Consider the following 19,042-nt stretch of genomic DNA (forward strand, 5'->3'; position numbering starts at 1 on the left):
GTTCAAAAAAAGAAAAAGAAAAATGTTATTTTAGATTTACTCACGTAGTTCTCTTTTCTAGTACTTTTTGTTCCTTTATGCAGATCCAGATTTCCATCTGGTATCATTTTTCTTCTACCTAAAGAATTTTCTTTGACTTCCTTGGTGGCGGAGGTTTTCTGGTGGTGGAATCTTTCTGGTTTTTTTTACCTTCTTTTCTCATAAGTACTGTCACTTTGTTCAGAATTCAGGTCAGCCTCCCCCCGCCCCGAAGTATTTAAAGATGTTGTTTTGCTGTCTCCTGGTTTGAATGGTGTCCAGTGAAAACACACTGTCATCCTTATCACTGTTTCTCTGTACATGATTGTCTTTTTCTACGCTGGCTTTTCTAAAGCTATTCTCTTAATCACTGGTTTTGAGCAATGTGATTACACTACACCTTGGTATCTTCTTTTTCCTGGTTTTGTGCTTGAGGTTTGTTGTGATTCTTAGATCTGTGAATATACAGTTTTCATAAAATTTGAAAATTGTTGCCCATTATTTCTTCAGAAATGTTCAGGCCTAAGCCCTCCTCTTCAGGGACTCCAATTGTACAAACTTTAGGCCACTTGAAGTTGACCACAGTTTCTCCAAAGATAACACTGTTCATTTTTTTTAAGGTTTTATTAATTTATTTATTTGAGAGAGAGAAACCTAGGGAAAGAGAGAGAGTATGAGCCAGGAGAAGGGGTAGAGAGAGAGAGGGAGAAGCCAGCTTCCTGCTGAGCAGGGAGCCTGACACGGGACTTGATCCCAGGACCCTGGGATCTCCACCTGAGCTGAAGGCAGATCTTTAACTGACAGGAACTCCAACACTGTTCATTTTTCTCTGTGCGTTGCATTTTGGAGAGTTTTTCTTATAGTATACTTGCTAATTTTCCTCTCCTTCTTTTTGAAGATAATAACACCTATTTGTTTCTTCTACTGGTCACAGTTCTGTAGATTAGACACCCAGATCTGGTGTAGGTGGATTTTCTGTTGAGAGTATCACAAGGGTGAAATCATGATGTCATTTGGGATAAGTTCTTGACTGGAGGCTCTAGGGAAAAAATCCACTTTCAAATGCATTCAGGTTATTGATAGAACCACTTCATTACAGTTGAAGGACCGAGGTGTCTGCCTCCTTGCTGGCTGTCAGTTAGAGACCATTTTCAGCTCACAGGGCCCCTGACAGCCACGATTCTACTTTCTGTTTAATGGATTTGTTTATTCTAGACATTACATATACACTGAATTGTATAGTATGGGGCCTTTTATATTTTTCTTCAATGTTGCATAATGTTTTTGAAGTTCATTCATGTCAAAGCACAAATCAGTATTTTATTCCTGGTTTGGGCTGAATAATATTCCATTATGTGGATATATCACATTTGGTTTGCATTCATCAATGGATGGATATTGGGGCTGTGTCCAGTTTGGGGCTACTCTGAGTAATGCTGCTTTGAACACTCATGTTAAAATCTTTCCTTAGGTCATGTCTAAATCTAAATCTACTCTTAATCCCATTCTCTGTGTTTTTCATTTTAGACATTTGAGCTTTCAATCTCTAGAATTTTTATTTAGGCCTTTTTAAAAAAATCTGGTTTGTCTATACTTGACATATTCAGCAGTTCTGCTGGCTTCATGAACATATGGAATGTAGTTATGAATAACTGTTAATCATCTGTGTCATTTCTTGTGGGCTTCAATTGATCACATCTCTCCTTATTATGGGTTATATATCCTTACTTATTTACATGCCTGAGAATTCTTTTAGATGCCAGACATTCTAAAATTTTCCTTGTTGGCTAGTGGATTTTTTATATTCCTGTAACTATTCTTAAGCTTTTATTCTTAAATAAAACTATGTTCCTTGGAAGGAGTTTTGTTTGTCAGTTCTGTTAGGCAGGTCCCAACGAGGGATCAGTCCAGAGCTAATTTTACCAACTACCAAGTCAAGACTCTTCTAGGTGTTCAACCTATTGCCTCATGAATTATGAGGTTTTCCACTCTGGCTGATGAAAACAGGAACAGATTCTGAACCGCCATGAGCTCACAGGAATTATTCCCTGTAGTCCTTTGTGAATTTTTTTTCCCTTGCCTTGGATACTCCCTTCTCAGTCATGCCCTTGTCCGAAAACTCCAGGGGAGCCTCTGCACGTGTCCAGAGTGCTCTCTCGGTGAAGTGATGTTCTCCCTGCCATACTGCCTTGTAACCTCTGAGCCCTCGGCTCCCTGAGCCCTCAACTCCATTTTCTCAAGTTAGGGAAACCACAAGGTCCCAGCCTCATTCCCTGGTCTTGACAGTCACTCCAGGAAATTGGCTGATCATCTCCTTAGCTTTACAGCTCAGGTATCCCGTGCTTCATTGCCTAATGTTGATACCTTGAAAACCATGGTCTTATCTATTTTGACTGAGTTTTTTGGGTTAATTTCAGATCAGAGGCTAAGTTTGATCCTTCTCACTCCATCTTGGCTAAAAGCAGTTCTCTATTTTAATGTAAAATTCTAGCAATGTTATAATATTATTAAACCATGATTTTTAACCTTTGGAGAAAAACTCAGATTTACCATGATATTTGTACTTCTTATAAATAATAAGAAATTTCCTGGAAATGAGAATATTTTTATGTCAATTTTTATTTTGCCTAGAGAGTGGATGATAGTGACAAAGTTTTCATAGTTGGCTTTGGAAACCCTGATTATAACTTCCTGGGTTTTTTTTTTTTTTTTTTTTTTTAGTCCATTTATATATCAGTATAGCAAAGAATCTACACCTTCTGTGGAAAGGGAAATGAGAATGTCTCCTTCCTAGAGCATTGCCGGTTGATATCCATTTTAGTCATTCCTACCCTCACCCATGCTCAGGACTGACTGGAAGGAAATTTCCTACCCTCACGCCATTTGCTGCCCACCTCCCCCTCCACTAGCCAACCTCACGGAAACAAATGCCAGAACTAAGTGGGAAAAAGAGTGTGCTACCTGGCAAAATTTTCCGGAATAAATTTAGATCCATTTAAGAAAAATAAAGCCTGTCCAAGAGCATGAAAAACTGGGCGCCGGTGCTTCCTAAGGGGTCCGCTGGTGCCAGTTTGCAAGAATCCGATTTCCATTCTGCTAGGACATTGGCCAAACTCATGAAGTGCTTTTTCCTTAAGCCAGGAGGCTATCTATCCAAGTTGCGTCCTATCATTCTTATTTACAAGGGTTAAGGTCAAGGGCCTTCTCAGATGTTGTAAATAGGCAGATTCCAATGTTGCCTGTTTGTTTATCATGCCAGTTAAGCCTCCAGCTTTAAGATTAAACCACACTTTCCATCCATTAGAATCCTCTAGATAGTGAGTGGGTGGCTGCGGATGAATTTTTAATATTCTCTTTCCATTTTCAAGGGCTGCGTTCTCCCCAGTGCTCTGCCTTTGCACGCAAACAGCTTGCATTCACCTTTGTGAGAATTTAAGGTTACTGGCTTTTTCCTCTGAGCTGCCAGTTGTCGCTGGGATCATCACAGATTCTATCTGCCCCTAATCAGAGTTATGCAGCCAGTAGGATCTCTGAAGAGGAGCTGGGATTGGGGCGAGATTGAGATAGATAAGGGGAGGATGTTTTGGATTTAGAGTATGCCCCAAACCTGTGAGATCTGTCAGAGATGCTGCAGAGTGAGCTAAACACTGTGCTGATGTGGGAAGAGCTGAGGGCAAGGAGTTAGAAATGTGGACTCCAGACCCAGCTGGGTCCGCTCTGACCATGGATGACTTCAGGTCAGGGATGGGGCCTCATTGCTGTGCCCTCCCCCTGGAGCTTACTACACAGGTCATCCACAGAGTAGGTGTTCAATAAAAGCAGTCAAATATTTTGCTTCCCCACAAAACACAGACATGAAGTGTGCATATGAAATCAGCTCTCATGTGTAGGTCATGGCAAGACACTGGTCTAGGTGTTTCAGTTCATATAGTTCATGTCAAAGAGTTGCTATGGGGATAAGCCTCATTAAGAGTTAGGAAGACTGGGCGCCTGGGTGGCTCAGTGGGTTAAAGCCTCTGTCTTCAGCTCAGGTCATGATCCCAGGGTGCTGGGATCAAGCCCTGCATCGGGCTCTTTGCTCAGCGAGCAGCCTGCTTTCCTCTCTCTCTGCCTGCCTCTCTGCCTACTTGTGATATCTCTCTCTCGAATAAACATTTAAAAAAAAAAAAAAAAGAGTTAGGAAGACTACCAGAACCAGTCATTAAAAAACTGGTTATTTCCAATCTTTATCACTTCATTTAAAGACTCCAAAACCATCAATAAGCCTTATGTGGAAGGTCTTTATTCATTAAATCAGCTTCCTTGTTCAACTGAGTGGAAATCGGAAGGCTATTGTAGGAGACCAATTCTTGGGAAAGAGACCAAACACCCGGAAACAGGCTCTGTCTGACTGTGGTGAGAGGTCAGAGGCGTGCCTGCCTGCTTCGAACCTTCGACCACCCCAGAAGTAATGTAAACACTGCAAGGAACCGAAGGAGAGGATAACAAAACCTCCCAGCACCTGAAGTGTGCTCAGGCGGCACAGCATACCCCTCAGTTAAAGCATTTCTCTGGCTCTTCCAGAGAAACATGGGTGTAGGAGGTCAAAAGTAAGTCACCATCAGCACATCCCATCGCAGGGCCAAGCACATGCTCCATGAACTCCATGGGACCCCTGCCCTCTGCAAGTTTTCCATCATGTTCCCTTAACTTAGCCTCACTTCTGAAGCCAGTTAGCATTTTAGCTCCATTACGTGCTGGCTTTTAGGAGAAGACAGTAGAAAAAAACAAAATTCTCCTTAATCTTTAGTGAAACAGGTGAAGCTGGCTGTGTGTCAGTCATTTTTCTTTTGACATAAGTTCTCTGTCTCCAAGATGGTCGATGAGGCCATGCAACTGTCCTCACGTACCGTCCTGGGAACAGTATGACATGCGGGTGGACAGGAAAGTAAGTGACAGAACGGTACTTCAGGGAGTTAACTATAGAAGTACTTAGCACACATTGACAGCACGAGAAAGAATACTGGTTTTGGTGAGGCCCCAGAATGTGCTACTGACAGTGAAATGATTATTCGTTCTAGACAGACTTCTCGCTGATCCATCTAGAAAATGGCAGGACCCTTTTCTGATTTATTTTCTGTGTTACTCCCTGATATTTTGGAGGGACTGGAGAGACAAAAGAGCTTTTGAAATATTAAAGTTTGTTTATGACTGTGTGCTCAGTGTCCATGTCATGTTCTCTACTTGAGGAAGGGAAGGAATGTTCTTGGGGAATAGAGGTCCTCCGTCCCCCACTGAGGCTTTCTGTGGGTGCCAGGCTGGGTCTGAGCCTCACACTGGAAGCACGGGGGTTCTGAGGGAGACTCTCACTCACCCCCCCATCTTTGACCATGATGGACTGCTTATCAGTGAGATCTTCCTAGGGGCCTTGCCTTTACCTGCCCCCCCCAACCTTCCACCTAAATAATAGTCATTCTCTTTGAAACATCCCTTACCCTATCCCCAGCCCCAGGTGGAGTTTCTGGTTCCTTCCTCTGTGGCCTCCCCACACCTACTGTTTGGCTGGCAGGAGCTGGACTTCAGAGGGCCTGTGGGCCATGGGAAGGAAGGAGCACTTCATTTTTTACCTCAGTGGAGCACAACGGCGGGAAGGGGTCCATGCAGGTCAAGGATTATTTATTTATTTATTTATTTTCCTTTTGACGAAAGGTTAGATCTTGTTTTCTTTTTTAAAATTAATTACTTTTTTTATTATGTTAGTCACCATACAGTACTTTTTCATAGAGATCATTCTGGCTATGGTGCAGGGAGAGATGAGAAGAAGCAGGGCTTCCCAGTAGAAGGTGGAGGTTATGGGGGCTTGGACTGGACCTTTAGCCCTGGGGTGGCATGAGTGAGCATGTGGGGGGAATATCTTGGAGGACACCGAGGCTGTAGGAATTTAAAGCTAGAAATCGCTGGAGCAGTCATAAGAGATGTGGCTTGACTCTCATAACAAAGAGAGGGTCTATAGAGCAATGCTAGCAAGAGAGGGAAGGGGTGGGGGACATGTAGGCATTACTCCTGGATGCCCAATTCAAAGGTTGCTAGGTTCTAATTCTGACTTCAAGCTGGATTGACTGATTTATTTCCCATAGACATTTTCACAGAGTAATCCCCTTGAAGGAGAAAAGCAAAAAACCCCAAAAGCCCAAAAAGCAGAAAACAAGAACTTGCATCAGTCTCTCTAAGCAGACCTAGAAAAAATGCAGTGAGCTGGAAGGAAGCTGACCACTTTTTCTGTTAATCTTTTCCTAAGCGTGAAACTCTGCACTGAGAACCACATAAACAGAGGACACATTGGAAGTCCCTTTCTGTTTTTTCTTGTCAGTACCCAAAATGACCAACCTTCTCAGCCACTTGCTCTGAGTGAAACCCTTCGGTACCCGAGAGCTTTTGTCACGTTTGGGATGAATGTTTTTTCACAAAGCAACTCTTTTTGTTTTTGTTTTTGTTTTTTCTCTACAGGATACCCTAAGCAGAGGACTACAGCTCCCCGAAATGGGTTTTCCCCCAAGCCAGACCTGCAGAACCGCGAAGCTGAGCGGCAGCTGGTCCAGCGGCTAAAGGAGAGGTGCCAGCAGCAGGCCCGGCAGCTGGGCCTCGTGCAGGGGGAGCTGCGGAGAGCCGTGTGTGGCTTCCAGGCACTCGCCGTGTCCACTCAGTATTTCTCCAGAAAGGTGAGGCTGTGTTCGGGGAAGGTCGAGGGGCTTTTTGCTGGAGAAGAGGGTGGTGATGGTGGTAGTTGTGTTGGGGGGCGAAGGGGGGGAGTCTTAGTTTGGGTTTAGGGTTAGAGATCGATCTGATTTTCAGAAGGTCATACAAAATCTCCAGCAGCAGTATCTAACGTCCTGGAAGCCAAGTTTATATGGATGTGTGAGAGAAATCGTTCTGGGAAGAATGACTGAGTAACCGTTATTTCAAAAGGGAAAGTTTTGTTAATCTTTAAAAAAACAAAGAAGATATAAATGAACGTTTTGAAGGTGAGATCTTGGAAGAAAACAGAACAGGAGATTGTCATTTTAGGGACGAAATGGCCAAATTCTAAAATTTCCTCACATTTCAAACAAAAGGGAGGCAGGACCACTGTGCTGTTCCACCATAGCTGTTGAAGGGAGATGGGATGTGCCAGGTCTGGGGGCATCGTGACGGAGGAGTTGGGGCCGTGCTCATGGTGTTCACGGAGCAGCATGGGGCGGACGGCATCCTCTCTGCTCCTTTGGTTTCTCTGAAAATGCAGACAGCTGGTTCCTTCTCAGCAGAGTTGTCCAGAGGCTCCTGGAGCCATCCACACACTGAGTCTGTTATTAGCCGTGATGTAGCTCAGCTTTCCCGCCACTCGTCGCGGAGCAGAGGTTAACGGGAGCCTGGTGTCTAAAGGAATGCATTTGTGTTCCAGCAAGAAATAGCCAAGGCATGTTTGGGGGAGAAGATGAACATTTACCTTCGAGGTTTAAACATTATGAATCAGCATGTTAAGAACCCATAAGGCATTCTGAGTTTCATATATGGACCTTCTGGTAACTATAAATGGGAGGAAGTAAAAATACTTTGCAAATGCTTGTCTCCAAATAAGAAAATGAGCTAGCTAAGTGTCTGGCTACTTTAAAGAAGAAAAGCAGAAGAATGTTAAATAGCTCTACATCCCTGGTGTCGTTTACCACCTGAACATTAAAGTGTGGAAGACATCCTACACCCACCCCCTCCCAGCGTAGAAGCCTGCCTTGTTGTGGTGATGGTTTTCTATTTCACTTGAAACTTTCAGCAGAAAGACCCAGTTAGCAATTTGTTGGTGTAGTGAAAGACAAGAAGAACAGAATTCAGTTTTATCCATAGTTTCAGCCTCTTTCCCAACCACGATGTTCACAATGAATGACCACTTTGAATTGCTTACCTTCCTTTCTGGCAGGTACACCACGGCTGTCAGCCTTGAACAGCTCGGGTCACTCTACACCCAACCCTGTAAGAATTAAAATTACAGGCACATTTTGGAGGGGCCAATGGGCCTAACTTGCTATGGTACATATTGAGCAGTTTTCTTATGAGAGAAAGAGAGGCCTGTCTTCTGTTCTTTAGCTTGGTATGTATTTTCCTCTGACTGTCACATCTTTAATAAAGAGAAAAGAATGGGGTTGTCCATCGAGGGTCAATGATAACATTGATTCGTTACTCTGCTCTTCTGTTACTTCTACTCTTGTCTTAACAACTCCTTTTTTTAAAATATTTTTTTACTTTTATTTTTTGAAAGACAAAGATAACAAGTAGGCAGAGAGGCAGGCAGAGAGAGAGGAGGAAGCAGGCTCCCTGCTGAGCAGAGAACCCAAAGTGGGGCTCGATCCCAGGACCCTGAGATCATGACCTGAGCCGAAGGCAGAGGCTTTAACCCACTGAGCCACCCAGGTGCCCCAACAAATCCTTTTTTAAAAAATTTTAATGCCACTATAATTAACACACAGTGTTACATTAGTTTCAGGTGTAAAATATAATGATTCAACTCTTCCATACATCACCCAGTACTCATCATGTAACCAATCCTTGAGAGATGTTTCTATGGCTACACATATCAACAGACATTGATATAACATATTGGTAATACATGCTGTGTTCCCAAGTTGGAACTTTTGGACCCCATTTATGGCATTATGGCAGAGAAGGGAGTTCCTGGGCAGAAATCAAGGGTTGGTTCCCCATAGTTAAGTAGTTCTGTGACCCGGAATATTCGTTGCTGCCCACGGACCAAGAGTTTTATTTCTCCACAGCATACATACGGCTCTTAAATCAGAGACCACAAAGGTCTAGCACGTGATTTGTAGGCATCGCCTTCAGACCTCGCTACTACTCCAGTTGCACTCAGCGTGACATTTCAGCAAGACGGATGGCAGACATGAATTTCATATTCTTTTCAGTAAATCACAACCAGCAACCCCAGACAGGCCTCCCAAACCACCATGGCATTTCACCTCCCACACAGCGTGTGCTTTTCTGTCTTTCTGATCTCAACTCTCTCCCCAGATAAACTCCAGAACTAAAAATGGGCGTGTTAAAAAAAAAAAAAAAAGTCCGTAATTGAACAGAAGTGGTTTCCACAGAGGCTGCCATGTGTCCTACGTGGTTAAGATGGTTGATTTGAGAGTTTGCCGGTAGTACCAGATTAGACCAGGAGGTGGGAGGTGGGGTGGAGCACCTAGGAAAGCAGAGGTACACCTCCATAGCCAGCTTGAAAAGGCAGTATCTCTCTTCTTTTGTGGTTAGAAGGCTCAACCGTGTGTCTTTGGAAGTCTACGCCTGTATTGTTTCTATACTGTAGCAGATTTGTCGATAAAGCATGGTGCGGTAGAGAGGGCATGGGACCAGCAAGGAGTCAGCTCTGTCTTCACTTCCATCTACGGGTGAGACCTTGAGCAAGTTACTGCCCCTCTCTGAGCCTCGTCACATCACCAAAAGGAGTAATATCCTTGCCCTTGCTCTGGTTCCATTAGCCGAGTCCCCTCTGACTGGTCATCCTTAAGTCTCTGTTTCCTTAACTTCAAATACAGTTAATAATGCTTCACAAGGTTATTGTGAGAATGTCATAAATGAATGAGTGAAGTTACTTCAAATAGTTATTGAGCAAAACCTTCTTTTTGAGTACGAGGAAATCTGACAAGGCCCTGCCCTCAAATATTTTACTCTCAGTTGAGATGAATAAGACCTAAAGTAGACCTACAAAGCTCTTCTTCTTTCTCTATACTTGTTCATAAAGAGTTTGGCCTGGCGTGTACTTTAGGATGGAAATAATTTCCGAGTCTAGCTATTCAGCTGCTGCTATGAATGTTTTTCCAGAATGTGCTGATACCATTAAGGAAGTATTGAGAGTATGTCTCAGTGTATGTGAAGTCCCTAGAAAAAAGGAGTTAGAAGCCTAGATAAGACTTTTGCATTCCGGCCCCATGCTTTACAGCTCCTGCAGAGCAGCTGTGAAAATTGTCAGCCGGGAACAGCCCGAGCCCAGGGTCCGGGGATTCCAAGTTGCCACATTGAGGTGCTAACAGCCGCCTCAGGCTTGCTCTGGTTCCAGGCAGCTCCGCCCCTGCGGCAAGGCATCGTCCTCACCATAGGCCAGACAGATCTGCTGAAATCTGTGGTGTCAGGCCTCCGGGTGGTGTAGTAATGAGCCTCACTCTCCGACTCTGCACTTCTTGGGGTCAGGTTGAATGATTTTTATCTTTTTCTTGCTGCCTGGGTCCCAGGAATGCTACTTGAGCAGCCCCTGGTGGCCGATCTGGGAAATAATTCAGATGACGGTCCCTTGTTAAGTGGTGTGCCTTGCCCCGTACCATCAAGTTTTATACAAGTTACATCTGAAGGTGCGTTTATTTTATCTTATTGTTAGAAAGATTTATTATACTTATTCAGTATTTTTCACATTGACTTGCATCATTTTTATCTTTGGCTTTATAACTGTGGTAGTAGATGATGGGTTTTAATTTTTTTTTAAATTTAGTATTAAATAGTTTAGGCAGAAAAGAGTTGAAAACTAATGTCAAACATTTGTGTACTATATAAGCTTATAATAAAACTAATAATGCATCAGCCTTCTTTTCCCCCTGTACATATATATATATATATACACATATATATCTATTGCTTTTACTGTTTGACCTTATATCAAACAATAATTTTAAATTCAGAAGAGTAGAAAGCACATCTGAACTCCCATCATCTATATTTAATACTTATTAATATTTTGCTGTATTCACTATGCACTGCATCTGTGTTTCTGTTGTTAGTTAGGGTGTATATTTTTAAATATAGTTTATATATTTCAACTTCAGCATTTCAACTCACTTTTGTTAGTAGATCTTTATTAATGCTGTTTATACCCTATGAATGTTTCCATGGAGGACTCAACAAAGTAAAAGGCAGGGGTGCCTGGGTGGCTCAGTCGTTAAGCATCTGCCTTCGGCTCAGGTGATGATCCCAGGGTTCTGTGATCGAGCCATGCATCCGGCTCCCTGCTCAACAGGTAGCCTGCCTCTCTCTCTTCCACTCCCCCTGCTTGTGTTCCCTCTCTCACTGTGTCTCTCTCTCTTTCAAATACATAAATCTTAAAAAAAAAAAAAAAAAAGTGAAAGGCAGAACTCCTTAAAAACAATATCACTCCTGGTTATTGACCATCTCTAATGTCCTACACACTTTAGATATATTTTATGTGTATATATACATATACATAATATAGTATATATTGTAAATATGACAATATATATACTATGGTATACATAAGATACATAGGATATAGAAGTGCCTGGGTGGCTCAGTCAGTCAAGTGTCTGCCTTCGGGTCCTGGGATCAAGCCCTGCATCAGGCTCCCTGCTCAGTGGAGAGCCTGCTTCTCCCTCTCCCTCCCCCTCTCCCTCTGCCTGCCATTCCCCGTGCTTGTTCTCTCTTTCTCTCTCTGTCAAATAAATAAATAAAATCTTTTGAAAAAAGATATAATATATAATTGTATATAGTATATAGTTATAATATTCATATTATTATAACCCTCACAACAACCCTACCTGGTCTAGATATTTCCTCATATGACAGGTGAGGAAACTGAGCCTAGGGAGATTATGTAGCCCTTCCAAAGACCACATAATTAGGGACCCCTGAGTGGCTCAGTTGTTAAGTGTCTGCCTTCAGCTTGGGTCATGATCCCAGAGTCCAGGGATCGGGCCCAGCATCGGGCTATCTGCTCAGCAGGGAGCCTGCTTCTCCCTCTCCCACTCCCCCTGCTTGTGTTCCCTCTCTCGCTGTGTGTCTCTCTGTGAAATGAATAAATAAGATCTTTAAAAATAAATAAATAAAGACCACATAATTAGAAAGGGATGGGAGCCACGATACCAAGACCGGTTGTTCCATATTCAATTCCCATGTTTTCCCACAAGATTACGTGCTATCTCTTCCTCTGCCTCGCTCACCTTCAAGACGCCTTTATTGTAACTGAGGAGAAAAAGACATAATTGGAAGAAACAGAAAGCGAGACAGTTATCACAAAGTTAACACTTGGACAGGATGATACCAGAAAACTGTCTACGGCAATATTTAACCTGTTGCCATAAAAAGGGGGTTATGTGCGCAGGCGCAAGCCCAATTATTGTGCATGGGAAGGCCACTGTAAGGGGTCTAAGAAGCGGACTTGGAAGAGCCACGGTGGATACTGGTGGGATTCTAGATGAGTAAAGATGATGGAAAAGCGTATGCATGAGAGGGAAGGGGACACTCAAAGTCTCTTGTCCTGCCTCTCTTTAAGCTGTTGGTATATTAATGATTTATGAATAGAGACCTAGGCACTCAGGAGTCGCTTCCAAAATGCAGCGAATACTCTGTAACAGGTTGAAAGCTCCTCATCAGGAAGACTACCCAGATTCATCTTCATGCTCCAGAGCGCTTGGCTTTGTTGTTTGGTCGGAGTAGGGTGTGGGCTAAAGGGGAGGAGAGAGAAGACAGGCAGAGAATCCCTCCGTAAAATAAATGCTTGCTGGCTTTGGCCATTTGCTACATTCAGATTTTAAAACCCGGGGATTTATCAGGATAAATGTCTGCCCTAGAGCTCCAAACGCAGCCGAGAAGCCATTATATCCTCCAGCCAAAGGATTTTGTATTTCAGAGACTTTCCCATTGAGTGGAGCTCTCAGAGCTGAATCAAAATTTGAAAGCAGTAAGCTCTCTGTTGCTCCCTAAATCCTAAAAAAATGACCATTTAAATACAGTGTTTGGTGTCCCTCTCCTTATAGATAATGCTCTGTGATTATCTTCTATTCCCTTAATTTTACCTTGACTAAAGAAGGCTTAGAGAGACTGCAAGCATTTCTGATGATTCTTCAGCATGTAACTAGTGGGATATGCTAGTAAAGTAGTACAAGGACGGTTCAGTGATTGCTGTTCTGGAAGAATGTTATGTGTCACCAAAGTAAATGTGGCTACAGTACTTTGCTGGGACAATGTTTGCTTTTACTTTTATGGTTCTAGGTTAAGAAATTCTTAGCACAGCCCCCAAACTTCAATATATTCCCAGTATCAAAAAGTAGAACTCCCAACCAAGCCAAGTAGCTCTTTGAAGTCATAAGAACCCCTGGTTGATGGGGTTCTTGGAAAGCATCATGGTAGGTAGAAAATAAAATTTAAAATTGCAAAGTCTTCTCAGCTTTTATGGAAGATACCCAGTACTGGTCCCTGATAAGAGCTAACTTTCATAATAAGGAAATAATAGCTTGCATTCCCAGCAACAATGTAAGAGGGCTCCACTTTCTCACTGAGGGTTACAGAAGGGAGGGGGCTGGGGGGATGGGGCATCCGGATAATGGGTATTAAGGGGGGCACGTGTTGTGATGAGCACTGAATGAATTGTTGAACACTGCATCAAAAATTAATGATGTACTATATCTTGGCTAACTGGACAGAATAAAAAATAAGTAAGTAAATAAATAAAAAGGTAACAATAGATACTTGACTAAGGCAGAAATTGTCCCCATTCAGTTCATCTTTTACACTTTGTCATAAGTAGTTTCCTTTTTTAAATTAAACGATACCCCTTTCGAATACAGATGGATGCCAAGGGAGAAGAAAGATGAGTTTCATTTGCTGCTTTTGAAAGGAAGAGGTTTTCCCCAGTGCCTGGTCAGCAGTTGGTTAAAAGTGTTCTGTCGTAAAAGTGCATGCCTTTAAAATATGCTGAGATCCAGAGTTTGGTGTCGTTGTCCTCTAGGCTGGGGAGGCAGCAGAGCCGAGTGGAAACGGCACGCCACAAGGCCATGCCACTCACCCGATCTAGACCCACGCCCTCTGATGGTCTCTGCTTCCACATCACTGGAAATTTATTTTGAAATAAATGAATTCCTATAAGCATCCCTCCAAGTAAAAGCGAGTCAAAGGAATGATAACTTTATTTTTTTAAGGTTTTATTTATTTGTTTGACAGAGACAGCGAGAGAGGGAACACAAGCAGGGGGAGCTGCAGGTGGAGGGAGAGGGAGAAGCAGTTTTCCCGCTGAGCAGGGAGCAGGGCTCAATCCCAGGACCCTGGGATCATGACCTGAGCAGAAGGCAGGCTAGCTTAATGACTGAGCCACCCAGGCACCCTGGAATGATAACTTTAATGGAGCAATACTAGCTTGGGAGATGGGAGATATGGGTGCCTCAGCTCCAGACTCTTTTTCCTGTGAGAGAGGAGTTTGTTAACTTTTCTAAATCTCAGTTATTGTTAATTGTTTTAAGATTTGTTCATTTACTTACTTGAGAGAGAGAGAGAGAAAGCTGCCTAATGAGGTTGAGCCCCCTCCTTTCTTCCTTTTGACATCTGCTTCCTGAAAGGGGCAGGTGTCATGGTGGATTGTTCTGTGCGTTTCTACCAGGGGCAAGAGTGGGGAGCATGGACTTGCGTGAGACACCTGTTGCCTGCAGAAAGTAATGCTGAGAGCCTCCCTCTATGGTTCGCATTCCGCCTCTTCCTCAACCCACATACAGTCCGAATTATGCCCGATTCCAAGGACACTTCCCTGTCCACCCTGACCATACTTTTTAACCCAACACCTGTTTGTTAAATGGAACATTTAAAAACTACGTGTCAAACCCTGACTTCTAATTTCCGAGGAGATACACTTGTTCAGATCATGATGCATGGACGTCTTAGGGCACTAAGGGAGCCACAGGAAGGAGCTATTCCTCCAGCCAGGATCACTGGGGTCCCTCAGAGAGGACAGGTGCTTATGAAGTGGCCTCCGACAGCAATACGATTTCAGCAGGTGGAGCTGGGGGGATCCCATGCTGCAGGTGGTATAGCCCTGGGAAAGGACAGGACAGTTCTGTAGAGGGGGGAGAGTCTTTTGCCTAAAGCTTGGAATGTGGGACTGATGACATGCAGGAATGAGGCAGAAGGGTTTGGGGACTTGAACAGCAAAGTGAAGAGAGGGGACTCTCTTTGGGGCAGTCAGGAGGCACTGAGAGTTTTGGACAGACGACTAAAGTGTTTGAAGCTGAATTTTAGGAAGATCATTATGGTAGCAGCATATGGGATGGACAGTAGAAAGAAAATTCCAGGCAAAGGAAATGATTAGGGGGCTCTGCTAGTATTGCTAATAATCCAGGCAAGAGGTGAGAAGGGACAGAATGAGGATCAGGGTCTGGTGGGAAGGAGACAGTAGATAGAGGACCAAGGACGAAGGTGGTGGGCCAATTGGGGAGCTCATTGAGGCTTGAACTAGGACAAGATGTTCTAGAGGATGAGTGATAAACCCTCCCCACCCCAACCCCAACAACACCCAAGCAAAAAATCACAACACTGTGACATGGAAAGTGTTAAGAACTTTGGAGGTATTCTGTGTTTTTAACTCAGAAATGTTTAAAGACGTCATGGGTTCTCTTTTAAGTGTCTTTGGAACTGCATACTCTGTATCCAGGAACTCTTAAGATTCAGCTCCAAAGGACTCATAGGGATGGGCATTTTTTTCCCCCAAAATAGGCTTTTAACTCAAATATCACATGTCTCTTTGAGGTTCAGAAGAAGTTGTCTAGAGTCCCACTCCTCATTTCAGGAGCATCCTAGGTCTCTCTTAATCTCTTAGGAATTTCTGGTGGGAGGAGCTTCTATTTTTTATATAGTTAACTATGGTTCAGAATTTCTGCTTCTAAATTACTTCAATTTATGGATGACTGTCATTCTGTCTGTGCTGACTGTGTTGCCTGCAGCATCCCTCTATGCCTGATACAGCCCCTGGCTGTTGATTTTCAAGATTCTTTCTGTCTTCTGATCCTGGAGTCTTGTTAGGGAGATAAACATGGGTTTAGATATCAAGAGAGAAAAAAGAAGCTCTAGAAAACTTGGGATCCATTTATATAGTAGCAACATAGAAAGGAATGAGAGTGACAAGAGAGTGTACACAGAGGGGAAAAGACAACAGCGGTCCTGTGGGGTCCAGAGGAAAAGAAAGAAAAGAGTGGTGAAAACATCAGAATCCTACCTCACAGAGGCAAATGAGGGAGGAATTTGTGCAAGGGGGAGAGTGATTTATAATACCAGGTACCATACAGTGGATGAAAGTGATACAGAAGGAGTTTGACAGTTTCAGAGGAGAACCTGTGAACAGGCAAGGACAAGCAGACTGTCCTGGTTTCTCCACAATCAGCTGGTTTCGGAGTTTGGGCTTTCTTCCTTATACTTTGAAGGCAGGCACTTTACCCTGGGAGAAGTGGCAATGGTGACATCTACAGGGCATTGTCTGGAAGTGAAAGTCTGTGCCCAGAGAGAAGAGCACATGCCAAACACTACTGCAAATTCCAGGAAATCTTACAAAAAGCAAGCGCTGCCCTCCTCCTGTTCACGAACACGTGAACTACAGACCTATTCCACAAACTTAATTGAAACTGGGTTTGAAACCAAAAACACACAACCACTTTTATTTTTCATTTTATTCCTGACAAATTACTGAGACTGCAAAAATAAAACAAATGTTGTACACTGCAAGCAGGTTGCCTATGAGATAATTCATAAAAGCAATTACATTTCACACAAACCCAAGAGTCAAACAGTCTGTATCTGTAATTCAGTCCCTGGAGAGTGAAAGCCCACCACTTTTGCTCTACCAGGAACAGAAAGAGAAACATTTGAAATTCAAAAGTGTTGAGACTTTATTACATTACAGTGTTGTCTTGGAAACAGAGACTTATCATCATAAATACTGTCTGCACTAACACAACAGACAGGAGGTGATATAACTGCTCAAAGTAGGTCCCCAATTTTGGTTTCAGTTTAAATGTATGTTTTTTTGAAAGAGAGAGAAAACAGGGGAAGGAGCAGAGGGAGAGGGAGACTCTCAAGCAGGCTCAATGCTCAGCACAGAGCCATGACCTTAAGATCATGACCCAAGCTGAAATCAAGAGTCAGATGCTTAACTGACTTTGCCTCTTGTTTCTGTTTAAAAGAAACACAGATACAGAATGATATATTTATGTTATAAGCATAAAGGAAGCCCAAGAAAAGGGTTGGGGAAGAGAAAGAATAAATGCAATTAATAGAAAAGTACCTAGAAAAGCAAATGGAAAAGATAGTTAGATATTAATCCAAGTCTATCAATAATCACATCAAATATGAGTGGTCTAAACACACCAATTAAAAGACAGAGATACTGGGGCACCTGGGTGGTTCAGTTGGTTAAGAGTCTGATTCTTGATTTCAGCTCAGGTCATGATCTCACCATTGTGAGATCAAGCCCCCCATCAGGCTCCATGCTGGGTGTGGTGCCTGCTTAAGAGTCTCTCTCTCCTGCTCATGCTCTCTCCCTCTCAAAAAAAAAAAAAAAAGATAGTAAAAAATGATGTTTTTAAACTTAAATATCCACAAGAAACCTAAATTTATTTTTTATTATTATTATTTTTCTGTTTGTGGATTTAATGGCAGGGGGTTAAGATGAGGTGCGCCACTTGCTGTTTCTGCTTTTTCAGTGGTGAGGTGGCCACTGTAGGTGTGCTGAGGTGGGCAGGCCATGCGGTGCAGAGTTGGGGTAGTGGGCAGAGCTAGTGGGGAAGAAGGACTTTCATGGGTGTCCAAGAAACAGGGCATTGCTGGGCAGTATGGAGGTCCCTTCCAGCAGGTGACCAGGAATGTTAAGTGGCGCTGAGGCTGGTGTGAAAGCACTTGCCCTCTTCCCCCCACTTCTGAGGAGCTTGCTTGTAGCCAGCAGCAGTGTGGGGTGGCATTAGCCCGCTGAGGCTCACCCACTCACAAGAAACTGAATTGACATATAATGACCCAGATTATAGGTAAAGGAATAGAGAAAGATATACCATGCTAACACTAATCAAAAGAAATAAGGAATAGAATGAAACTCGACCATTCTCTTACACCGTACACAAAGATAAACTCAAAATGGATAAAAGACCTCAATGTGAGACAGGAATCCATCAGAATCCTAGAGGAGAACATAGGCAGTAACCTCTTCGATATCAGCCACAGCAACTTCTTTCAAGATATGTCTCCAAAGGCAAAGGAAACAAAAGCAAAAATGAACTTTTGGGACTTCATCAAGATCAAAAGCTTCTGCACAGCAAAAGAAACAGTCAACAAAACAAAGAGACAACCCCCAGAATGGGAGAAGATATTTGCAAATGACAGTACAGACAAAAGGTTGATATCCAGGATCTATAAAGAACTTCTCAAACTCAACACACACAAAACAGATAAACATATCAAAAAATGGGCAGAAGATATGAACAGACACTTCTCCAATGAAGACATACAAATGACTGTCAGACACATGAAAAAATGTTCATCATCACTAGCCATCAGGGAGATTCAAATTAAAACCACATTGAGATACCACCTTACACCAGTTAGAATGGCTAAAATTAGCAAGACAGGAAACAACATGTGTTGGAGAGGATGTGGAGGAAGGGGAACCCTCTTACACTGTTGGTGGGAATGCAAGTTGGTGCAGCCACTTTGGGAAAATAGTGTGGAGAGTCCTTAAGAAATTAAAAATAGAGCTTCCCTATGACCCTGCAATTGCACTACTGGGTATTTACCCCAAAGATACAAGTGTAGTGAAAAGAAGGGCCATCTGTACCCCAATGTTTATAGCAACAATGGCCATGGTCGCCAAACTGTGGAAAGAACCAAGATGCCCTTCAACGGACGAATGGATAAGGAAGATGTGGTCCATATACACGATGGAGTATTATATCTCCATCAGAAAGGATGAATACCCAACTTTTGTAGCAAACGGGACTGGAAGAGATTATGCTGAGTAAAATAAGTCAAGCGGAGAGAATCAAGTATCATATGGTTTCACTTATTTGTGGAGCATAACAAATAACATGGAGGACATGGAGAGATGGAGAGCAGAAGGGAGTTGAAGGAAATTGGAAGGGGAGTCTCTCATGAGAGACTATGGACTCTGAAAAACAACCTGAGGGTTTTGAAGGGGCGGGGGGGTGGGAGGTTGGGGAACCAGGTGGTGGGTAATAGGGAGGGCATATATTGCATGGAGCAC

At 43.1% G+C, this 19,042-nt stretch overlaps 1 protein-coding gene across 2 annotated transcripts in view; it reads left to right on the forward strand.

Moving 5' to 3' along the window:
- Positions 1 to 19,042, forward strand: part of MTUS2 (microtubule associated scaffold protein 2) — a 610,477-nt gene that overhangs the window by 461,339 nt on the left and 130,096 nt on the right. For both annotated transcript variants that reach the window (XM_045978371.1, XM_045978372.1), the window contains one exon: positions 6,505 to 6,716. In XM_045978371.1, coding sequence (XP_045834327.1) covers positions 6,505 to 6,716 — 212 coding nt within the window. The remainder of the gene's footprint in view (positions 1 to 6,504; positions 6,717 to 19,042) is intronic.

The sequence above is a fragment of the Meles meles genome, chromosome 14 (genome assembly GCF_922984935.1).
Source record: "Meles meles chromosome 14, mMelMel3.1 paternal haplotype, whole genome shotgun sequence".
Lineage (NCBI taxonomy): Eukaryota > Metazoa > Chordata > Mammalia > Carnivora > Mustelidae > Meles > Meles meles.